The sequence below is a fragment of the Neurospora hispaniola genome, assembly GCF_033458365.1.
Source record: "Neurospora hispaniola strain FGSC 10403 chromosome Unknown B0T23scaffold_12, whole genome shotgun sequence".
In the NCBI taxonomy this organism is placed as follows: Eukaryota; Fungi; Ascomycota; class Sordariomycetes; order Sordariales; family Sordariaceae; genus Neurospora; species Neurospora hispaniola.
Window position 1 is genome coordinate 233,735 of NW_026944417.1, and position 22,835 is coordinate 256,569.

Sequence of the window (22,835 nt, forward strand, 5' to 3'; positions counted from 1 at the left end):
TCCTGGTCTGGCCAGTCTTCCTCCTCTCAAGCAAATTCAATGAATCGTCGACAAACCGTGGTTCGTGGCCTCACATCATGTCTCCCCCGTTTGAACCGTTATCCAACCTTTTCAACCTTGCCCACCCCAAGCTGTTGCTAACACCCCGTCCACTTGTTCAATAATTGAGACGCTGACCGGGCTTGTAGATGGCATCACTCCCCCGAAAAATACAACACCTTCTCCGACTACAGATCCTCCCCAAGACCTTCTGATCTGGTTTCCGAGCGCGCGAGTCAATGTTGTGCTTGGCCCATTCCCACGCCATTCCGTCGCTTCGAAGTAACAGGTTACCATCATCTTAACACTGCCAATCGTTCGTGGTCAATGCTCGCCCAACAGCGCGGCGATACTGATCCTTCAGAGGACGGGAGTCATGACATTGGGAAGAATGCGACGTGTCCCCCGCCTCTCCCACATTTAACCTTTGCGGTATTACCCAGTTGGGGTGCTACTGTACCGCAGCCTGCAGGGCCAAGAACCCCCTGCCACTCAGGTGATTTTTGCGTCCTCGAATGGCGGTTACCGTGCCCGGGACTGGGCGTTATAACCGCGGACGGCATGTCAAAAAAACTTGTGAGCAGGATAAGGCTGCCGATTGCCAGTCCCAATCAAGGCCATATTCAATTCAATCTTGAGCTGAGGGGTTCTGAACTTTTCACACCTCCACGCATAAAGTCTCCTCGTGGACCAGCTTCAAACCTCTTGGGGGCCTAGGGGAAAGGTTGCAATGCTTCCAACAGTCGAAAACCGCCTGGTCACGGCAAAAGGTGAAAGCATGCATAGTCAGGAGGGGCTATCGCTACGGAATCCCGCAGCGATGCAGAAAGCGTGCCTGACGCATGTCAATTGGTCCGCTGCCCAGTCTCTTCTTGACTTACAGAAACCAGACGTCGTATTATGCGTTGCGACGATGGTTTCTCAAAGTCCTCTCATGGGCCGTATCAGGAAAGCATCATAGTAGCTTTGCGTCTCCCATCACATTCTCTACAGTGAATGGAACGCTAGAATGTCAGCACACATCAACAAAGCCCTCCCGCCGTCGCTGTTTAAGATGTGGTTCCCTTACCTGCTCCTGAACCCATAACCAGACTTGAACCCTCAGCCGTCTGTCATCCCTTGGGTTTTGTCTCCAACATTCAGCTTGCCTCGCTCTCGTTGTTTCACTCACCAAAATCACCAGCATGGCAGCCCAGACTGCACAGCGGGCGCCATTGCTCAGCAATGAGGAGCAAACCTCTGTCGGTATTCTTCCCGCCTCGCATTGGCAGCAGCAGTCCACCGTAGAGGACCCCCACGATGATGCGGCTTCGACCATTGAATCAATGATGCCCAGCACCGCCTCGCTGAGCTCTACCATTTTCGAGTATCGCACCATTCACGGAAGAACATACCACGGCGAGATTGGCAATGCTGAATCCTGGGAGCCTAACGATGAGCGTCATAAGGACGCGTTGGAAATTGCGTAAGTCGTCACCACAACGCTCTATCGGTACACCTCTTCCTCATTGGCAAGCCAAATCTAAATCATAGAAACAGTCATCACGCATATATGGTAGTGATGGATGGAAAGCTCTACATGGCCCCCCTCGACAAAAAGAAAGTCCAGAAGGTTGTCGATATCGGAACTGGCACGGGCATATGGGCAATGTGAGTCTTCCAAAGCTTCGCCAAAAATGCCTCGCCTAATGTTTCCTCTCTCCAGCGATTTCGCCGACGAATTTCCGAATGCTGAAGTAATCGGAACCGACATTACCCCCATTCAACCGTCCTGGGTTCCCGCCAATGTAAAGTTTGAACTCGACGATTGCAACGGAGAGTGGACTTGGTCTGACAACTCCTTCGACTTTGTCCATCTACGTATGATGTTCGGTATTATCCAGGACTGGTACGCCCTATTTTGTCAAGCTTACCGTACCTGCAAGCCCGGTGGCTATACCGAAAGTTTCATCAAATGTGGTACATTTTTCAGTGACGACGGGTCGGTGAAGGACAATAGCGCTATGGCCCAGTGGCATAGAGTTTGGAACGCGGCCGGAAAGAAGATGGGCAGGACGTTCGAAGTTTACGATCACGATCTCCAGCGGAAAGGTATGGAGGCGGCGGGCTTTGTGGATATTCAGGTCAAAGAGTACTACATCCCTGTTGGTGTTTGGCACCAGGACAAGAAGCTGGCCGAAAAGGGCCTTTGGTGGAAGATTATGATGGAGAGTGACCTTGAAGGTACGTCTGCATCATGGCAAATTTGAGGGAAAAGACATGCCGGGCTTATACTAATGTGTGGTTATTCAGGCTACCTGAATTACCCATTCAACGCGGTGATGGGGTGGACTCCGGCTGAGACTGCCGTCTATGCCGCTCACCTTAGGAAGGAGCTCAATAACCCCAAGATCCACGGCTACTTCAAGGCGCGTTCCGTATGGGGTCGTAAGCCAGAGTAAGAACTCTTTGGATGTTTCTATTCTCTACCAAAACGGTGGTTCAACAGATGGAGTGTTGGCAGGTCATGTACCTGTCATGAAGCTCTTGGGGGTTAGTGAAAAAGGTTATGAGGCTCCAGCACACGCCTGGCGAAGATAAGCGTAGAAGGCACACAATGACCCACCTCAGTTCATGCAACCCACTTCCAATGCCAAACCCCCGTTATGCAAGCAATTCGTGGGCTCGAATTGTACACTACCAAGTACCAACGTTGCCTCAGGGTGGAATGATGGCCCCGTCAAATCCGAAACTACCGTGTGATGCAAGGGAGATAGGCTGCCCCAAGTTGCATAAAATGAGGGCCGAGAGGCTTCGGTGCCCGTACATGTTAGGGAGCATCTTGGCGCCAAGTACATACACTACAACCTGGATCCCACCGGGGGTGCAGGAAGTGTGCTTGGCACATCACATCACGGCAACTGAAGAGACGTTGAGAGTGTCCCTGCCACGTGCCTCTGGGTCCAGCACCCTTTCTTTTCTTTACCAAGCACACCAAAAAATGAAAGCGACCTAGTCTGGCCAAGTGTGCCTGCCTGCCTTGGTAGGTTAGAATCCAGCCCTCCAGATTCGCCGCTCTTACTACTTCATCTTCCTGCTTTCGAAGCTTTATTGACAGTCCAGTCTCACAAGGAAATACAGGCAGCGAGTCAGCCAGTGATCCATGCCAGTTCCACAAGAAGGCATCGCGGAGAATCCGCGTGGGTCCCGCCCTTTCCCTTAGGTTGCGTTCTTCACAGTGGAGAGAACGCTAGCAACTGTACAGGACCCCTCCTGCTCTCGCTGTTCATATGTAATTGGCCTCGAACACAAAACCAAACTGCGGCCGTCCATCCTCAACATCCACCTTGCCGACACCTCGTTCCACGTATTGTTTCACTCGTCAAAACCACCAGCATGGCTCACAACACCAACTTCCCCAATGGCGGTCCAAATAATACGGCATCGTCGTCGGCAGACGGGCCCAGAAAGGTTCCCATTTCGATGTTGCTCAGCAATGAGGAGCAAACCGCAATGGGTATTCTCCCTGCCTCACATTGGCAACAGCAATTCACAGACGACGAAACCGACGAAGATGTTGTCCCCAGGGCCAGGACCGCATCGCTCACCGAGTCCATTTTTCAGTATCGCCATATCCATGGAAGAACCTACCACAGCGATCTCGGCAATGCAGAATCATGGGAACCCAATGATGAGCGTCATATTGAGGCAATGGAGATTGCGTAAATACCTGCCCATTCAAGTACCGACAAGTTTGGTTGTATATGCTGACCATGGTAACAGCCACCACGCTTATATGCTCACCATGGGCCACAGGTTGTATCGCGCTCCACTCGACAAGAACAAGGTCCGAAAGGTGTTGGACATTGGCACAGGAAGTGGTCTGTGGGCAATGTAAGTCTTACTCCACACGTTTTGCGCACTCGTCAGGTCTCGAAGCGCTTTGTGATGTTGCGCCTGAGGGCAGACATGCGATTCGAGCCCTGGCAGCTATAGCCTGCCCCAATCGCCCTTCTAACAGTATGTCTGGTGCGGTCTAGTGACTTTGCCGACGAATTCCCCGAAGCCGACGTCGTCGGTACCGATGTCACCCCTATTCAACCTTCCTGGGTGCCCGCCAACGTCAGGTTTGAGCTTGATGATTGCAACCAAGAATGGACCTGGCCACCCAACACGTTTGACTTCATCCATGCGCGCATGCTAGTTGGCGTTATCGAAGACTGGTATGTGTTCCATCGCCAGGCCTTCCGGACTTGTAAACCGGGTGGTACGTACCCCCCCTGACGTCTTCCATCCACCAATTGTCCATTGACAATCACTCACACAAGTCCCATGCAGGCTACGTCGAAACGTTGATCGCTTGCACCACTTTTCAATGCGACGACGGTACGTTAAAAGAGGATAGCGCCATGTCACAATGGGGCAAGGTTTTCAATGAAGGTGGAAGAAGATTCGGCCGAACGTTTGAGGTTTACGAGAACGACCTCCAACGCAAGGCTATGGCAGCTGCTGGCTTTGTGGACATCGAGTATAGAGACTACTATTTGCCCGTAGGTGTCTGGCACCCTGAGAAGGAAGCAGCGGAAATCGGTCTATGGTGGAAGTTGGCCATTGAGGCGGACATTGAAGGTAAGCTTGCATGTGCAGCCAGCACTCGGTTTGCGGCGAGCACCCCACCGTCCCACGATCAGCGACCTGAGTGGGTCAATGCTAACGTTTCCCGATAGGATACCTCAACTATATCTTCAATATCGTGGTAGGATGGAGTCCGGAGGAGACCAAGTCGTATGCCGACCGATGCAAGAAAGAATGGAACAATCCAAATATTCACGGCTATGCCATTGCACGCAGTGCATGGGGAAGGAAGCCAGAGTATGTCCCAGGGAACAATGAGAGGGCTAGATGATTTCGGACTGTCCTGTGGCTCTGAAACTTGAACGACATTGATACCCCCCTTGTCAACACTCTGCCAGGCCCGCCAGCCGACTGCAGACTACCTGGCTCAGCCTTGTGCTCTGTGTCAGCAATCTCGAGAATTTTTGATCAAGACCCGCCTTCTGTCTCTTTTCCCAAATAACAACCTTTCACGATTCAAACTTGTGCACTCGAGCCGCTGGCAACACCAAATCAACCTGAATCAATCACACCGGTCAAACAAACATCAAGACTACTCCTACTGATCGCAATGGACTTTGCTACCGAAGAAATAACTGTCGAGTTCAGTGGCGCTCTCTTAACTGCCATCGAAATTCCCATCTGGGGTTCATAACAACGACCGACCTCAAAGTGAGCCTCAGTCCAGATCTCAACCCACCATCCATCTCACCACTCAAGCAAACCAGCCATGGCATCACGTCGTGTCGTACAGCTTCACCCCCAAGCCCTTCAAATATCCGAGTTTCACATTTGGCAGCGACCCGACAGCCGGGCAGGTATCCCAACGGTCGATATCAATGGGTATGATGGTCAGGATCTTCCATAGCCATCCGTGTGGTTAATTCGTCCCTCCCAACCCCCGCAACGTACGTGTTTCAACTATTTTTTCACTTGCGAACTCACCCATTCATCTAACTATCAACTAACTTCCACTCCTTAGCCCAGGTGGTCAAGAAGTTCATCATCAGTTTCGACAAGACCTCCATCCACTTTCAGCTTGTGGACGGCACCACAAAGAATATCAGAGGCAACGACACGATTAACGACAAGATTGACTGAAGAGGATGGAGTGGGCGATAGGCCACCCCGATCCTGTATGTTTTACCGATCAGATGCGGCGGTTGGAATCGAAGCTTATTTCATAGCCATCTCTTAATGTCAGCAAACGACCCATTTCCCCACAAGATGTAAGATTAAGTCATTTTTCACATGTTGCTTTTTCTTTCCTTTCACACAACTCATTTGCATCAACGTGAAAGAAACGGCAAGAAGGGTATGGTCCCCATGTTCATTTTACCATTTTCTCTTTCGCGCCCATTTCCTCAATTCTACTTCTATGATACTGATTCATGGCATATTTGCATTGTAGATGACACTTCGACACAAGGAAAAGCTCTTCTCCAGCCTAGCCCAACCGCCACCGCTTCATGCTCGTCGTTAGTTCCAATTCAATATGAAAACCGATTAGTCTTCCTCGCCCCGATGGTTTGAACGACTTCATGTTCGAGTGGAACCGACGCCCGCCATTCATTCAACATGATCCATCACATTTCGGTGTGCGCAATTGTCTCCGGATCAAGTTGCCGGGCGGGGTGAACCCTGTCAACCTTATCAAATCACAAACTTCTCTACCACATGCTGATGACTGCCAGTCCATCGATGGAGACAACATGTGCCTTTTCAAGGCCTGTAACTACGCCGCATGATCAGATTGAGACGCAACTGCAGCCCCTACTCTCTACTAGTGCAGGCCGCTGCAGGGAAACAGGGCTGCTCCAAGTTGATGTAGATACCGTCGCGGTCGAAAACTGCAGATTCCAATTCGACTGACGGTTTATCCCCGGCTTGGCGGCTACTGTGCCCGTCTTGGCTTGCACAGTCGAATGGGGTGAACGTCCTGGCGGCCATTGAAGAATGTAACGCTCTTTGGTGGATTGAACTGTTGATCCGGCGACCGACCTTGAGACGTTGCAACGTTCGGTGGCAGGGGACTGCAGGATACCACAGCCATGGCATAGCAAACACAAGCTATTTGGATCCCGCAGCTTGCAGAAGCGATGTTTGGCACCTGTCGATTGGTCAGATATACACCCCTGGGAATCCAGAACCCAGTCTTCCATGACAGTCTCACCAATTGCATTGCCCTTGGACCGCATCAGGAAGGAACTTTAGCGATTTGTGGTCTCTCGTGCGCGCTTCACAGTAACGCGACCATGAAAGGGACTGTACGCTCTTGCCTTTACCGTACGATACTCCTCTCCACCAAAATGGTACAAAGACCTGCCCATGGAACGACTCTCTCCCAAGTCCCAGATCCTCAACTTTTTACGTCACACATTTTTGCCCAGTGCTTCTGGCTTCTTTACTCTCGCTCCCCCGACACCGAACCGACTCGGCTGTCCTTGCCGCCGTCACAACCATGAGTTCCAGCGCGCAAAGCCCCCGAAGCCCCAAGAGCCCCCAGAGCCCCACGGGCAAGGCGACCTCGCCGGCACCCGCAACTTCCCCGGCACCCGCAACTTCTTCGGGCCCGCTCAGCGCCGAGGCGCAGGATGCAGCTGGCATTCTTCCTGCAACGCACTGGACAGAGCAACCGGTAACTACCTCAAGCGTTCTTGGTCCCAAAGTTGGCTTGCACTTGCTGATAAGTCCATCCATGTCTGCAGCTTCCCGAAGAGGATGTTGACGATGGGGCATCTAGCCTCGGTTCATTCAACTCCACCACAGCTTCCCTAAGCTCGAGCATTTTCCAATATCGTGAAGTTCACGGGAGAACATATCATGCCGAAATGGGTAGCGCCGAGGCATGGCAGCCCAATGATGAACGCCACGTTGATGCGATGGAGATTATGTAAGTTTCTGGAATCCTCTGGCAACGCAACCTTACCGTTTCGAAAAAACAGTTAACAACCAGAAAAGGCATCACGCTATGATGGTACAACTGGGAGGGAAGCTCTTCTTGTCGCCTCTCGACAAAAAGAAGGTTCAGAAGGTCCTGGATGTTGCGACGGGTTCAGGCCTGTGGGCGATGTAAGTCTTGTCCTCTACGTTATCTTCTATTTCCCGATCTACTCGAGTGCCTGTGAGAAGGCTTACTTGGCCGCACATGGATGGCTTACTTAATTGCATATTTAGCGACTTTGCCGACGAATTCCCCAATGCTGAAGTTATAGGGACTGATGTCTCGCCTATCCAACCTTCTTGGGTACCCCCGAACGTGAAGTTTGAGCTGGAGGATTGCAACCAAGAATGGACTTGGCCCGAGGATACATTCGACTTCATCAACCTACGTTTACTCTCAGGCATTGTTAGTGATTGGGATGCCCTCTTTAGGAACGCTTTTCGAGTCGCCAAGCCTGGAGGCTATGTGGAGAGTTATGGTACGGGAGCTCATATTATGACTGACGATGGAACAGTGAAGGAAGGTAGTGCTCTTGACCAATGGATGAGAGTTTTTAAAGAGGGTGGTAAAAGGCTCGGAAGAACGTTTGCGTTAATCGAAGAGGATATCCAACGAAAGGGAATGGAGGCAGCTGGGTTTACCGATATTCAGTTCAAGGACATTCAAGTCCCCTTTGGTGGATGGCACCCCGAGAAGGATGTAGCGGAAAGGGGTATTTGGTGGAAGATGGCCATTGAGGCGGATCTTGAAGGTAAGCTCGCTTGTGAACAGCACCCTTTCCACTCTCTCACCTCCCGCTTCCTTGATAAGTCCTAACCCAGCTGATCCTGACAACATGCTCTAGGCTGGGTCAACTACATCTGGAACAACGTCCTTGGTTGGACACCGGATGAAGCGAAGGCTTTTACTCGTCACGTAAAAAGGGATATGAATAATCCCAACATCCACGCGTATTTCATGGCACGTGTTGTATGGGGTCGTAAGCCGGAATAGGCATCTCAATGGTGCGAACAGTTGGTGGAGCCACATTGACCGGTAGGTCAGAGAGGCTTGAGCTTTGGGAACAGGTCGGCAAGATGCGTTGCAATTTGGAGTACATATGAATGCCGCTTTATATCTGGGAAATGACGAGACATACGAATTTTATTTCCTATCAGTGTATCAGGTTTCCGCAATGCGTCCCCAATCCTCGTCTCCCACCAGTCCCTACCCAATCGGTGTTTCCGTCCGCGAATGGTCCTGCCAGTCACGCCCACAATGAACAAAGCTAACAAGTCCCGGATCCTGTTTTTAGCAACCCCCTCGAACTTTTCCATGTTATCTGTCCCGAGGTCAACTACACGGCATATCCATGATACCTGGTCAGGCCAACACTCAACTCACGGCTTGGTCACGGCGCTTAATAAAACGGCGTACGGCGCATCGAGCTTCGGCTCGGGTACGCTCCGCATAACTCGAGGTTAAACAGATCCAACAACGGTATCATTGAATTGCCCTCAAGGGATCCTGCAAGTCTTGAATAAAACACACGGGATAATATAAACTTGAACAGATTAAAACCGGACCATCTCTCAGGTCATCGGATGCATTTTCCCTGTCCAACTAAGAGGGGACCGATATGCGTAACTCGCTATCTATTATAGCATCCATCAACACTATCTATTTATTCTCAATCGACAAATTATCCTTACCTCGTCCTCTTCGTCCAGTACCAGTAGCCACAGCCATGGTCTAACCGTCTTTTTCCAACATGCCTCCTGGAAACCCTAGCATCCATCCAGCTATCATCTTCTGTCATCCGCTTTAGCTTCCGCCTCTACCTCAATCACCAGCTCACAGTGTACCAGCTCCTTGCTCAAACAAATCACCACCCGATACATGACCGCCCAATCCCTCGGTGAATCTACCGCCATCGGTACCTCGCTCCTCTCCCCCCTCCCCACCCCCGGCATCAACTTCACCAAATCCGTCGGCAACCTTGCTTCAATAACACCCCGTCCAGACTCCATCACCACCACCACCCTTCTCTACAAAGAAAACGAATTCCCCCCTCCTACAACTCTCATTGGCTTGCCCACCGAAGAACAAGATTTATAGGGCATTGACTAGGGATTTACTGGGTTAACCTACTTTAAGATGTGCATTGAAAATCATGATTTTTACGGCTAAAACGAGATGATTTATATGATAGTTACCAAATTCAAAAAGTGCGTTCCTGTAGGTTTTTGGTGCGTGTCGGCAAGTAGACTCTACAAGAGATGGCTGACTCCCCATCATGATATCATGTGGACGGTAACGTGATGGAAGAGAAGACGGGAATGTCGGAGTATAGTACTTGAGTGGTGGATATCCTTGTTGAAAATATGGGCCTTGGATAGGAGCATGCATGTAGATAATGGGTGAGTGCGAGTTCTTGATTTGCTCTTTCTTACCTCAGTGCTTATACAGCGTTTCACGATTGCCTTAAGAGGTTGTTTGCCGGGTTCATGTCTGGAAGACCAAGAGATAGTAGCGATTGGGTCTCAAGAATATTGAGCTCCCAGGCTGCGCAGGTGAGATATCCATCCGGTGGGACATTCGAATTTCTTTCGGAAGTGGACGGCGTAATATTCACATCTTGAAAGTTTAACTCCTAATCCGCCTTCCGCCTCCCGCATGATTCAGATCATCCGTTGAACCGCCATTAAGTAGGGCAAACCTCCGCACACCCACCTTGAAACCGACACACACCCAAAAAGCCCCTATGTCAGCTGTTGGGTGACATATATTTTGTTGGTTGTAAAAATTGTGATTTGTACTGCATTGAGGTGGATCCGCGTAGCAAATCCTCTACAAATCTTGTCCTTTAGCGGGTAAGTAAGGTTAAGTAGACATGATGGCGCTAATCTAATAACACCGTTACAGTATTGACAGGATTAAAGTACGACATATAGTTTATGATATTGGTGTGGCTGCGTGTGTGTTGTGTAAATTGGGTGTAAGTGGCTGTGTGGCAAAGAGTATAAAACATTGATTAAGTTGCTCCTCAAGTCCTTTGTTATAATTTTCGCGTGCCTTTGAAACCCGAAATGTAGCTGATAAAAACGGGATTTACAATGTCAGGTGTCATTAGCTGTACGGGCCTACGTTTCCTGGTTCTTGGGTGTCTGTAGGTTTTGAGATGGGTGTGCGGAGGTTTACCCATTAAGTAGTACATTGAAAAAATGAAACAAAATTAATGTTCCTGTCAATAGGTAGGTACAGTAGCACCGCAAGGAAAGACGAGGTATTCTTGAACCAGAGTGCGGATGATCTAGCCAAGGATCCAGACTCTCAACACACAACCATCGATTTTTGACGCTCTCTACAGTTATCCCCCACCACAGACTCCCAAGACTCCGTTCCATGCCATGGCTTGACTCCATACGGAACTCCGTTCCATGCACAAAGTCCACTCCGCACTTAGTCCTCCTCCAACCGCCTCCCACCACCGCCCCAAAACTTGGGGTTTACCTTATCATCCGCGGCCCTCTCCGCCTTCCCATGCTTTTTCTCAAAGTCCCTATTATGTGCGTCCACCTCGGCCTGCTGTTCCTCGGTAAGCTTGGGCTTATTCCCAGGCACGCTAGCGTTGCTGATCTTGGGCTGGGCCGGCGCGCTTGGATGGGAGCTCGAGAGGGGCTCGCCGCCACCGGTGCGGCCGCGGGCGTCGCCGTTCGCTAGACCGTCCGGCATGGCGAACTTGTCGGACTCGGAGGTTGAGGTTGAGCTTGAGGTGTTGGACTTCTCCTGGCCTTCGGAGGCGTTGGGGATCTGCCCCCCGGTGGGCGAGGAGCCCGTCTCGACGGCTTCCTTGGAGCGGGAACCGCCTGATTGGGCAGAGGCGTCCTCGGGGGATTTTGGAGAGGAGGTGCCCGTGGATTGACCCGAGGTCGTGGTGTTGCCGTAGCCGGTGGTGGATCGGAGATGGCGGGAGGTGTGGAGGGGTGCAACGCCGCCGGCGGGGAGAGTAGCGCGGGGCGTTGCGAAGGCCCGGAAAAGGGTGCGGGAGGCGAAGCGGTTCATTGTTATCGGTTGTTTAAGAGGATTTTCTGTGGTGTTTTGGAGTTGTGGTCTTTTGCACGACTCAATCGATTGAAGGGTGGGAGCTGGAAAAGATTTTGAATCTAGGGGGCAGAAAAGCTGTGTTTTGTTTACGTGTTTGGGGCAAGCTGAAGTCGGATGGCCAAAGAGGTACTCAAATTGACGTTGTGGTCATGACATCACCAGTCGCTGCATTGTCCAATCATGCCCACTGATTCGCGGGGAGGAAGCAGGGAAAATGGACGAGCTGTGGGGCTTCTTTGCTTGTGGTTGATTCAACGTAAAGCTGGCCACCTGACCAACCTCCAACAGCTTCATGTTTTGAGAATATTCAACACAGAGGAAACTACATGGATACCTCAATCGATGATTGATTGGCGGGCTGTAAAAGAAAGGATGTGGCCTAGAGGCCCAGATAGACACCCACAATATCAGATTCCATTCACATTGAAGCGATACTGATCACCTCTGTCCAGGTACACGACCTTTTCACCGAGGCCCGCCTGTGTAACTGCCTCCTTAAAGTCATCCAAACCCGACAAGAACACATTGTAATCATCAAAATGCACTGGTATCGTCACGTCTGGATCCATCAGCTGCATCATCTTAACTCCCTGCTCCCCATCCATAGTCACCATAAGCAGCGGCAACTTTGGTCCCGGAATCGTAGTACCACCCAAGTGAACCAGCATTAGATCAATCTTCTCGTCCTTCAACCGCTGCGGAATCTCCTTCAGCTCGTCCACAAACAGCGTGTCGCCCGAAATGTAGATGCGATACCCCGTCTCGCCTCCATCCTCTGATCCATTAGCGGAGTAATTCATCTCGATCAACCAGCCATTGGTCGGTGGGACAGCTCCCAGCAATTCGTTTACAGCTGCCAGTGGACCTGGAGGCACATGCTTCCCCGGCATGCCCGTCACCTTGATCACTGGCTTCTTCCCTCCCGTGTCGCCCTTGTAGTTAACCACAGGAAGGAGAATGGACTGGAAAAAGTCCAAGTCGTAAACGGCCTTGAAGGGATCCTCCTTGCCCGCCAATGCCTGCTTCGCGTGCGGAGTGGAGATGATGGGAAAGTCCCGGTTCAGGCTATCCTCCACCAACTTGTCAAAGTGGTCTTCGTGGTAATGGGACAAGAGGATGCAGTCGAGCGGGGGCAAGGCGTCGATGTCGACGGCTGGGTTCTTGAGACGTTCTGCGGTGACACCCGGGCCCAGGTGGACGTGGTCGCCGGCGTGCAGGAAGTTCGGGTCAGTGAGGATGCGGATGCCGTGCCATTCAATCACGGTGGTAGCGTTACCGATGAAGTAGATGCTCCCGTTTTCTGGACCAGTCGAGGCCTTGGTCGGGTGGGTCTTGACGTTGGCGACGGGGAGGACGGGTTCGGGCTCGTGGTAGTGATGGTGTTCTAGCTGGGCTTTGAGGAGAGGGATCCGCTTGCTGGGGTCGAGCTCGAGACGGTGGACCAGTTGGGTCTCCATCATGGTGTTTAGTGTGCGACGAACGTGATATCAGCGGTAAAGAAATTTCTGTTGATCCTGACCGTACTTACCTTCTTGACTTCGGTTTCTTCCTTTGTTGTTACGTACTTCCAGTTCTGTCGCGCCGTTCGCTGTTTCTCTCCAAAAGCGTGCATGGATGTATGATGTAATTGATGGGGTCGGGGCAGGCACCCCGCGATGCCTCTACCGGCCCGCGTCAACCCGTGGAGGCGCTTTCGTTCTTTCTCCATCTGCCACCAGCATGTTGTTCCTGCCGATCACGTCCCCCTTTACACCACAACACCAACGAACTGACAGGATGCCTTTTTCAAATCTGTGGGCGTCCTCAGAAACACTCGTCAGGCCCTCATTTCTGATGGCATTCTCTGGCCAGTCTCTATCGCGCTTGGGGTTTGAAATGTTGTCGGAGGACTGATGCACGGGGCCAACATTCAACTACACCCGGCCTTACACCCACAATGCCGCGGGGTCTGTTGGTGGGTTCATGAGCTTCTGGTGTTTGTCAGTTTATCTCCCCTATTCAGATGACCACTGCTAACGGAGACAGACAGGACCAATATTCCCGGGCTTGAGATCTCCCGATGCAGTGGTCAGCTTGCCATGTCCATGACAACACATGGCCGGGTTTGCCGGGTTAGGATTCTGCTCGCTCGCAATGCCGGCACGCTTCCGAACGCATACCGCAAGTCCACGCTCAAGTTGACCCGTCGCATTTCCTTACAAGGGTAAAATGTCACCCAACAGTCTACACCTCGGCCACTGCGGGGTAACGTCGCAATTGCTCTGTTCGACACCGTGTACGCGGCCAGCATCATTCTCAGATGTGCCCAGCTAAGCCAGTTAAAACGAACCCCGCCGAAAGAATCCCGCCAGAGAAGCACTACCAAATGGACATGTCACCGTAGCATGCGCTGCTACAGGGGAACGGACCCTATACTCCATGCCGGCGCCGGACACCGTGGGCTCCCATTGGCGATGTCCACTCAATGAGCGGTTACCGTGCCCGACTCGGTTTCATCCCCGAGGATTTCTCTGCATTCTTCACAGTGGACTTTGTCGGGAAGTTGTACGGTTTTGTCCTCGCCGTGCGATACCCCTCCCACATTCTGTCAGTAGTTAAAAGCTCACCCATCGGCAGACTCATCGCTTGTCAGGGCCACAGTCTAACTCTTGCGTTTTTTTTATTTTTTTTTTATTTCAGTTCCCCACGCGCAGTCGCCAAAATGTCGAGCTCCCAAGGTCCCAAGAGCCCCAAGGACCCCGAGAGTCACGGGAGTAAAGCAGCTTCTCCTGAATCGAACCCGGCACCACCCGCGATTGTGGCGCTCAGTGCCGAGGAAATAAGGGAAGCTGGTATCCTACCAGGCGCCCACTGGACAGAGCAGCCGGTAATCTCTACGTCTTCGCCTGCCACGTCACTCGCTGAGTATCAACTGATTTGATTTTCTTCTGTCTAGATTGAGCAAGTAGACGACGACGGTGCCTCGACTATTGGATCCATTGCCTCCACCACAGCCTCCCTCACTTCGAGTATTTTCGAGTACCGGACCGTCCACGGGAGAACCTACCATGGCGAGATTGGTAATGCGGAATCATGGGAGCCTAACGACCAACGTCACGTTGATTCTATGGACATCTTGCACCACACTTTCATGCTTTCCCTCGGGGACAAACTTTTCCTCTCGCCGCTCGAGAAGAACAAGATCCACAAGGTGCTTGACGTTGGCACAGGTACCGGTCTTTGGGCAATGTAAGTCATGTTACCGTCTCATTACCCGCCGTGCACATTTTGACTAATCCATTTATTGCTGGGATGCAGTGACTTTGCCGATGATTTCCCCAACGCCGAAGTGATCGGAACCGACGTGTCTCCTATCCAGCCTTCTTGGGTTCCTCCCAACGTCAAGTTCGAATTGGATGATTGCAACCGAGAATGGACTTGGAACGATGACTCCTTCGATTTCATTCATCTTCGTTTGTTAAATGGCGTTGTGTCCGATTGGTTTAGTCTCTTCCGCAATACTTTCCGCTGTGCTAGGCCCGGTGGATATGTTGAGAGTCTGACTACTAGTGCCTATGTTCGTAGTGATGATGGGTCAGTTAAGAAGGGGAGCGCCTTGGAGCAGTGGCATGGTATATTTTGGGAGGGCGGTAAAAAATTGGGAAGAACCTTTAAAGTATTGGAGGATGATCTTCAGAAGAAGGCCATGGAGGAAGCGGGGTTTGTTGATATTACAGTCAAGGATCTCAAGATTCCCTTGGGCGCCTGGCCAGAGGACAAAAAGTTGGCCGAAATTGGCCTTTGGTGGAAGATGGCAGTGGAATCAGACATCGAGGGTAAGTTCCATTGCCTTGTCGCCCTCTGTTGGCCCCTTGCAATTTTCCGATGGATTGCTTGTACTAATCCGTACTTACAGGATACCTCAACTACCTCTGTAACGCTTTGTTGGGTTGGACTACAGAGGAGACTCTGGCATATTGTGCCCATTTTAAGAAAGAGTTGGCTGATCCTAACATTCACGGCTATTTTGTGATGCGTGTGGTCTATGGTCGGAAGCCGTAGGGAGAAAAGGAAATGCTGTAAGAAGATAGGTCCATCCTCTGGGTGCATGTCTTACTCCGATCTCCTTTACCAAGGTGAATCAAAGAACTTGGGACACATATGCCTGGAATACACAGGAGAACGCAGTGTTTCTTTCTTTTTCCCTTTTTGCTTAGAAGTGTTTGACTGTTTATCGGATGGCTCTACCTGCGGAGGTCGAGGCCGAGACGGGCGGGAGGTTGGTAGGGCAGGCCAAGTTCGGGCCGTTCCGTACCCCGCCCTCCCCACCATAACAGTCCACATCGTCCCCTCGTGTGGTGGTCAGTCATCACCCATCGCTATTGCAAGTACTAGAGGGATTCATTGCAGTCTCCTTTGGAGTATCTCCTTTCCTCCTCTCCTCTCCGACCTATAATCTATCACTCCTTGGTTCACTTTGTCCTTCTTGGTTTCACGGAGAGTGGTTCTCGCCATCGCCTCACTCGCCCATCAGCTCAGTTTGTCGTTCCTGATCAACACCGGCTCCTCTTCACACTAGACGAGCACTGACCAGTTCAAACACAAGAGCCCCATCTTTGGACAAATTCCTCCTGAGCGCCCGGTAAGACACACAAACTTATGCTTTGAGTTTAGAGCTTAACCCTATCACCGTCCGCCCTTTTGGTTGGTTTGCTAACTCCTGCTTGCTAATACCTAGGACTGACCTTCCAACCATCGCCACCCGAGACCATCGGGTTAGGGTTATCGGTCTTTTCGAAACTGGACAAGCCCGCGAGCTCCAAATGACACCACTCGGCCAGTCCATACCCGACTTGATTTGGCGCTTTTCCGAGCTGCAAACACGTCTCCGACCAATCCAGACAATCCTGGGAGCTTTATCAGTCTCGACCCTGGTTTATCAGTCGGGGGAGTCGGGGTCTTCTCTGTGACTGCGGGGTAATGGCTCGACTTCCCTCGTCGGCTGGCCCAGACTGAACACGCTACCGGCCCATTATTCAGTCAAGAGGATGCCGGCAACACAATCCGAACTGGTCAAGACGATTGTGGAGGATGAAGCTGGATGCGACGTGTCTCATCCTATATCCTCACAGGTCCGAGCTGGGGCACCGCTGAATCCGGATGCAACTGCAGTCTTCTCCGTCTGTAGTTCTACACTAGTGTTGTAGGGGTAGCAAACCCGAGTTGCTGCAGGCGTCAAGCAGGGTGGATTCTCATTGGACTGCCCGTCACTCACGGTTACCGTGCCCGACTGGGGGCTCGCAGTCTCAAGTGTAGTCAAATATTTGGCAACATTGAACGACACGGGCATCCTTATCGTTCACAAGTTATGGTCGTCAATCAGTGAAAGGACTGGCCTCGAAGGTTCTTGGTGATTGGGACAAAACACTAAATCCGGCGATGTTACGACTCTCCAGAGACGGGATTTGGGGAAGATAAAAGCGGCATAGCGAGGAGGAGCTATTTGTGAATTCGGTCCTGCAAAGTGCAACCGGCGAGTATCCATTGGTCTATCACGGTGCATCACAGCGTACTCTTGCGCACTCCACAGTGAATCGGACAAACAAGACTGTGTGCAGCGTTGTTCCAACACGATGCTCCTCCTCACCTGGGTCTTTAAAGCGCCCCAATGCCCACACGACAACTTGAACCATCGTCTTTGCTCCAAGTTCCGCCGATTCGTTTCCCTCAACATCTTTATCCGCGCTTGCCTTTCTTGTCCTCAAAGCCGCACTCATGGATCCTAGCAGCAGCCAGAGTCCCAAGGCAGCATCTCCAACACCGGCCACTGCCCCCGCGCCATTGCTTAGCGCCGAGGCAGCAGCTGCGGCTGGTATTCTTCCTGCATCGCATTGGGCTGATCAACCGGTAAGTTGAACCATGTCGAGCTTTCCTGTCACTGAGAACTCAGCTAACCAAGTCTTCCATCTTTTCGCAGCTCCCCGAGGAACATGCAGACGATGATAGTGCTTCTACAATTGGATCGGTTCTCTCCAGCACCGCTTCCTTGAGCAGCACCATCTTCCAATACCGTACCCACCATGGCAGAACTTACCACGGCGATATCGGTAATGCTGAGGGCTGGGAGCCCAACGACCAGCGTCACCTCGAGTCCATGGATATTGCGTATGTGCGGGCGCTCATGATCCCGAATCCCGAGTTTGGCGAGGATATATGAGTTACAATCATAGCGCAGAGACTGACGGCCTGAAAAAGCCACCATTGCTTCACAGTGTGCTACGGCGGAAAGCTTTTCCTGTCCCCTCTTGACACGAAGAAGGTTCAGAAGGTAGTGGATATTGGAACGGGCACCGGCCTGTGGGCAATGTAAGTTTCCCCGCAACCGTTGCTGGAATGCTGGGTCCCCTATTGATCTCCGGTAATTCTTCACTAACACCATATGTCTTCCATCCAGCGATTTTGCCGACGAATTCCCTCACACGGAGGTTATTGGTACAGACATCACCCCCATCCAGCCTTCGTGGGTACCTCCCAACGTCCAGTTCGAACTTGAGGATTGCAACCAAGAATGGACCTGGACCGACAATACCTTTGATTTTATCAATATACGCATGTTGATTGGTGTTGTTGAAGACTGGTACGCCCTTTTCCGCCAGGCTTATCGGACTTGCAAGCCAGGCGGCTATGTCGAGAGCTTCGTTTGTTCCTGTCATTTCGTAAGCGACGATGGGTCTATAAAGCCAGGCACCGCCCTAGACCAATGGGGCAATATTTGGGCTCAGGGCGGTAAGAAATTCGGAAGAACGTTTGATATCTATGAAGAAGATTTGCAGAGGAAGGGGATGGAAGCGGCTGGCTTTGTTGATATCGACTTCAAGGATATGATGGTCCCGATTGGCGTTTGGCACCCGGATAAGGACGCTGCAGAACGCGGACTTTGGTGGAAGATGACGCTTGATATGGATCTTGAAGGATATCTCAATTATGTCTGCCACAGTCTGCTAGGCTGGAAGCCAGAAGAGACCAAAGCCTTCTGCGCCCATTGTAAGAAGGAGTGGAATGATCCTAACATCCATGGCTACGTCATGGCGCGTATCGCATGGGGCCGGAAGCCAGAGTAAGAGTGGTTGTGCTCGCGAGGAAGTTTTGGATGAGAGGGGGGAACCACCGCGTGTACGGCAGACGCAGGGCAGGCAAGGCGGCCCCCGGAGTGTGCGATGCCTTGTCGGCATGGCAGGCGGCGAGTGTGACCTCGGTTGGGCATGAAAGAGCGGACGAGTGAGTTGTTGAGAGTACTGCTTATGTGGGAATATAAAGAAGTTTCTGGTTTCCGATTTGACGATGTTGTGACGGATGTGCAGACGAATGAGGCGTTCCAGGACACGAAATGAAACTTGCGATGCCGTCCGTGTTTGGTGTGGCACCTTGAGGCCAAGTTGTACGAGAGCTATGACGGGGGAACGAGTTGTCAGGAAAGTGGTATGTAGCGAGGGGGTGGCATCGTGATTGCTTCGACTGTTTTGTTTGTTTTGTTTGACTCATCTCAAAGCTTTGGTGCTTGGAGACGGTGTAGTGGATTATCGACATCGGTTTCAAGCCAAGGTGAGAAGGTTCAGACTCGGCTAGAGAATTACGATGGCAATGGGCGAAGTATGATAAGAATGATGATGACGATGGTGACGATGACGAGTGTCGTGATGGAACTTATGGACGAGCATCGATTACCATACTAACGAATGAGTATCAAGCGAGTGGAAAACTGAGATTCACATCCCGGCTTACACTTGCTTGTGACAAAAGAATGAAAAGGGAAAGATTGCTTGAATGGAGGGCATTCAGGACTGAGGAAAACGACAACGAAACTGTCGTGCGGCAAGCGCACAAGGTGAGGTGAGGTAAGGGATGTACCGCCGGTTGCAAAGGAAGGCAAAACCAAGACTGGTGTGCTCGATATCTCACAGTTTTTCCTTCGTGGAAGAGCGTGGATTCTCTAGGTCTCTTTCCACTTTTGCGTGAAATGTGGGGGCTATAGAACGGCTACGACAAGTCTCGACAATAAGCACTTTTTGCACTTTTCTTTGCATCGTTGTCATGTATGTATCTTGAACTTTGAATCATGGCCTGTCCTATAGTCCCACCAGTGTCAGCGCAACTGGCGCCTATATCCCACCCAGAGCGATATAACCATTCACTCTATCTCATGTATGACAAGCAAGTGAGTACATCTCCTTTGTATCCCTCTTAATCATACCAAATCAGCAATCAATAAGTCTCTTCCGAACTCCGAACCAAACACCCTGTCTTAAACCATCCATCTTGCACGCAGGTAAATTGAACACGATTCCTAGGTATACACCTCTTTCTCTCTCTTGAGACCTCAGCACTCCATCTTCACACAACCGCCGAAACTCTCCAACATCCTTCACAATACATCCATTTCACAACTCCCCCAACATCCCTTCCCTCTCCTCCCCTTCCTCCCCAATCTTCATACACAACTCGCGATTATTCTTCAAAGCCCACTTATCATCGACAGGCCACCGCTTTTGCTCCTGCACGATTTCGGCTCCAAAACGCTCAAAGATTTCTGCTTCCGTCATTTGCACGTCTCCATCTTCGTCTTTCTCTTCTTCACCATCAATTTCCATCAAACAAGTATTTCTAGTGTCATTTCCAGCAGCAGCGGCACCACCACCAGAAGCACCAACAGCAAAGTGCGCGACCGCCCTTCCCTCTCTAAAAGGATGTTTACCACCAAAGTTGGGCGACGGGCAATTGGGCGCTGGACAGCAGAGAATGAAATACTTGTCTTGGTTGATGGCGACGTCCTCGGCTGATCGAGCAAAGTGGGATTCGAGTTTGAAGGCCCAGTGGTGACCCTTTTTGGCTAGGGAGCGCTTGATTGTTTGGCGCTGGCGGGCAATGGCAGGTTGCTTGGTTACCTTGGTGATCTTGGCCTTGTCGGTGCTGTTGGTGGTGGGTTTGGGTTTGGGTGCGGAATTTGAAGGGCCCGGGGAGGGTGGTCTAGAGGGAGACCGGGAAGGAGAAGTGGTGGTTGCTTTGCCTTTGCCCTTTAGGTCTTTTTTGTTGGGGATGGTTCCCGGGCCGGAGGTGGATGTGCTGGCGCTAGGTTTGTTGTTGTTGCTGCCTTCCGCTGTGATAGAAGCAGCGGTAGTGGTGGTGACCATGACTTCGTCTTTGTTGTTGACATCCTCTGTGGTAGTTGGAGTAGGGAAGTGAGTTGGAGTGTCAATTGCCTTTCCCTTGTCTTTGTCCAGTTTGACCACGACCTCCTCTTGGATGTTGTTGTTGTTGATGTTGTTGGGCTTGCTGTTCAATGCAGGCTCGGTTGAACCTGTGGCAGGTGGACTACGCCTGGAGAATGGCTTGTTCTCCTTGTTGTCCTTTCTGGTCTTCGTGACTTTGTAACTGTTGCTTGTCACGGAAAAAGCAACAGGAGAGGGAGATCTGGCAATGGCTTTGCCCTTTCCCTTCAGATCTCTCTTGGAGGAAATCCTTCCAGATCCGCTGGCAGTGGTGGTCGTCTTGGTGGGAGTGTCGTTGGCCTTGTTCTTGCCCTTTGCCTCCTTGACGTTGTTTTCTCCTGTCTCCTCAATGTACGCAATGTCATGCGTCTCCTGGATCTCGTTGGACGTGACGCTGTTGGATTCTGATTCACTTGCGCTGGCGCTGCTGCTGACTCTAGTCGCGGTAGTGGTAGGGTCGAAGTCGACAACTTCGACATTGCTTGCTGCCTCGTCGGTTCCGACAATGGGCTGCTCCTCCGTGTCGTTCGAGGTAGGACCCCCGGAAACACTTGCAACAGCGACAACAGCGGAAGTCGAAGACGGACCAGGAGTGGAAGAAGCATCAGGAGGGGAGGAGGAGCTGCCCTGAAACTGCAACACGGACAAGTACACAGACTCCGACTCAGAGTCCGACTCTGGCTCAGGCTCGGGCGTGACGGCGCGCTGCTCAGGGCGGCTGGGACCAGGGGCTGATGAAGCAGCAGCAGCAGCAGTACCACGGGCAAATTTGAGCATGGACACAGGCTTGATAAGGGGAAGCCTGTTGGTCTTCCTGACTGTGTTGGTGATTCTCTGAAGGGTTTTGGCAGAGAAAGGCTCAGGTGAAGGAGAGTTGGACTTGGCTCTGCCCTTTCCCTTGATGTCCTTCTTGGAGACGATGGACCCCGAGCCGGACTTGCTGTTGCCGCTCAATTTGGTCGGGGTTGCGGTGGCAGTGTAAATGGCCTTGTCTTTGCCCTGATCCTTCCTGTTGTTGACATCCTCGCCCTGCGAGCCACCGGAAGCAGGGGTAGACTCGGCCTTGAGCTCGGCTGTAGTTGCCTGCTGCTCAGAGCCCTCGGTGTTGACAGGAATGGAGGGAGCGGCGACTTGGGTTTCGGGCAAGACAAGCTCCCTCAGTCTCTTTCTGGGTGCGGGCGTGACGGCAGCTTGGACGGCAGCCATCCAAGCTGCATTGGCTGGGGCAACCTCGACTTGAGAAAGAGCTTCGAGCGGCGCAGGCTGGTTGAGCGTGTTCCGGAGGCCCTTAACCCTCTCGTAGAAGCTCGTCAAAACGCCGAGAGCCTGAGCCGGCGTGGGCATGCCTCCCAGACCGGCAAGCTCCTCCAACTGGGCTTGGTATTCCTGCTTGCACTCTCGAATCTTGTTGAGTGCCGACTCCCAGGCTTCCACAACCGCGTCCATCGCCTTTTGGACGGGATTGCCGATCACACGGTCGTTGTCGCTCATGGTGAAGTTTTGGTTGGATGTCGATTTGAGTCTGGTACTGATTAGAATTGAGTTCTTGATTTCGTGAAAGATAAGCGACTTACTTGTTGGGTGAAAGGTTGACTCTTTGTTAATGTACAAATGTCAACGTGGTTGGTGATGTTGTGATGAAAGTTGAAGTTTGTTGCAGTCTGCAATTTGTTGAAGAAGTTGTAAAGTTGAGCCTTCGAGACGAGTCAAAGATTCAAAATGGAAAGATCTTATGCGATTGACAAGGTGGATCCGCGTTCGCATTGAAATTATGAACAATAGAAGTATCCTATTGTCAACCTTTCTGTTCCACCTTTTCTGATCTTGAATAGTTCGTCTGTACTCTGTGTTGAGTGGAACTGAAGGGAGTGGGTACCAACTGTTGCCCGGTGACCACAACTGGAACCTGAATAAGGATTTCCGATTCA

At 51.5% G+C, this 22,835-nt stretch overlaps 7 protein-coding genes across 7 annotated transcripts; 5 read left to right on the top strand and 2 right to left on the bottom strand.

Moving 5' to 3' along the window:
* Positions 1-990: 990 nt before the first annotated feature.
* On the top strand, positions 991-2,724 carry B0T23DRAFT_52720 (S-adenosyl-L-methionine-dependent methyltransferase). Its single transcript, XM_062841405.1, has 4 exons — positions 991-1,504; positions 1,573-1,689; positions 1,745-2,262; positions 2,332-2,724. The coding sequence occupies exons 1-4, from the start codon at positions 1,224-1,226 to the stop codon at positions 2,478-2,480; spliced, it is 1,065 nt and encodes a 354-aa protein (XP_062687983.1). The 5' UTR covers positions 991-1,223; the 3' UTR covers positions 2,481-2,724.
* Positions 2,725-3,264: 540 nt separating this feature from the next.
* Positions 3,265-5,423, top strand: B0T23DRAFT_52993 (S-adenosyl-L-methionine-dependent methyltransferase). Its single transcript, XM_062841409.1, has 6 exons — positions 3,265-3,740; positions 3,802-3,912; positions 4,059-4,285; positions 4,357-4,647; positions 4,746-5,304; positions 5,361-5,423. Exons 1-5 carry the CDS (start codon positions 3,415-3,417, stop codon positions 4,922-4,924), a joined length of 1,134 nt encoding a protein of 377 aa, XP_062687984.1. The 5' UTR covers positions 3,265-3,414; the 3' UTR covers positions 4,925-5,304; positions 5,361-5,423.
* A 1,670-nt stretch (positions 5,424-7,093) lies between these two features.
* B0T23DRAFT_327660 (S-adenosyl-L-methionine-dependent methyltransferase) lies at positions 7,094-8,569 on the top strand (the record flags this gene model as incomplete). Its single annotated transcript, XM_062835634.1, has 5 exons — positions 7,094-7,270; positions 7,341-7,525; positions 7,594-7,704; positions 7,810-8,327; positions 8,421-8,569. The coding sequence occupies 5 exons, from the start codon at positions 7,094-7,096 to the stop codon at positions 8,567-8,569; spliced, it is 1,140 nt and encodes a 379-aa protein (XP_062687985.1).
* A 2,069-nt stretch (positions 8,570-10,638) lies between these two features.
* B0T23DRAFT_416251 (Metallo-hydrolase/oxidoreductase) lies at positions 10,639-13,122 on the bottom strand (the record flags this gene model as incomplete). Its single annotated transcript, XM_062839624.1, has 2 exons — positions 10,639-11,703; positions 12,132-13,122. The coding sequence occupies 2 exons, from the start codon at positions 13,120-13,122 to the stop codon at positions 11,018-11,020; spliced, it is 1,677 nt and encodes a 558-aa protein (XP_062687986.1). The 3' UTR covers positions 10,639-11,017.
* A 1,241-nt stretch (positions 13,123-14,363) lies between these two features.
* B0T23DRAFT_408722 (S-adenosyl-L-methionine-dependent methyltransferase) lies at positions 14,364-15,703 on the top strand (the record flags this gene model as incomplete). Its single annotated transcript, XM_062839327.1, has 4 exons — positions 14,364-14,528; positions 14,598-14,890; positions 14,960-15,477; positions 15,558-15,703. The coding sequence occupies 4 exons, from the start codon at positions 14,364-14,366 to the stop codon at positions 15,701-15,703; spliced, it is 1,122 nt and encodes a 373-aa protein (XP_062687987.1).
* A 1,501-nt stretch (positions 15,704-17,204) lies between these two features.
* Positions 17,205-18,851, top strand: B0T23DRAFT_53033 (S-adenosyl-L-methionine-dependent methyltransferase). The gene is made up of 4 exons (XM_062841410.1): positions 17,205-17,548; positions 17,619-17,806; positions 17,897-18,007; positions 18,096-18,851. The coding sequence occupies exons 1-4, from the start codon at positions 17,417-17,419 to the stop codon at positions 18,760-18,762; spliced, it is 1,098 nt and encodes a 365-aa protein (XP_062687988.1). The 5' UTR covers positions 17,205-17,416; the 3' UTR covers positions 18,763-18,851.
* Positions 18,852-20,079: 1,228 nt separating this feature from the next.
* Positions 20,080-22,398, bottom strand: B0T23DRAFT_436902 (uncharacterized protein; the record flags this gene model as incomplete). Its single annotated transcript, XM_062840591.1, has 1 exon — positions 20,080-22,398. One exon carries the CDS (start codon positions 22,396-22,398, stop codon positions 20,080-20,082), a length of 2,319 nt encoding a protein of 772 aa, XP_062687989.1.
* Positions 22,399-22,835: the final 437 nt, after the last annotated feature.

Excerpts from the sequence above, each read along its gene's own strand:
- B0T23DRAFT_52720 (XM_062841405.1), top strand. The coding sequence starts at position 1,224 with ATGGCAGCCCAGACTGCACAGCGGGCGCCATTGCTCAGCAATGAGGAG. Across the intron at positions 1,505-1,572 it reads AAGGACGCGTTGGAAATTGC|AAACAGTCATCACGCATATA; the intron begins GTAAGTCGTCAC and ends TCTAAATCATAG. Across the intron at positions 1,690-1,744 it reads GGCACGGGCATATGGGCAAT|CGATTTCGCCGACGAATTTC; the intron begins GTGAGTCTTCCA and ends TCCTCTCTCCAG.
- B0T23DRAFT_52993 (XM_062841409.1), top strand. The coding sequence starts at position 3,415 with ATGGCTCACAACACCAACTTCCCCAATGGCGGTCCAAATAATACGGCA. Across the intron at positions 3,741-3,801 it reads ATTGAGGCAATGGAGATTGC|CCACCACGCTTATATGCTCA; the intron begins GTAAATACCTGC and ends CCATGGTAACAG. Across the intron at positions 4,286-4,356 it reads CCGGACTTGTAAACCGGGTG|GCTACGTCGAAACGTTGATC; the intron begins GTACGTACCCCC and ends AGTCCCATGCAG.
- B0T23DRAFT_53033 (XM_062841410.1), top strand. The coding sequence starts at position 17,417 with ATGGATCCTAGCAGCAGCCAGAGTCCCAAGGCAGCATCTCCAACACCG. Across the intron at positions 17,549-17,618 it reads CGCATTGGGCTGATCAACCG|CTCCCCGAGGAACATGCAGA; the intron begins GTAAGTTGAACC and ends ATCTTTTCGCAG. Across the intron at positions 17,807-17,896 it reads CTCGAGTCCATGGATATTGC|CCACCATTGCTTCACAGTGT; the intron begins GTATGTGCGGGC and ends GGCCTGAAAAAG.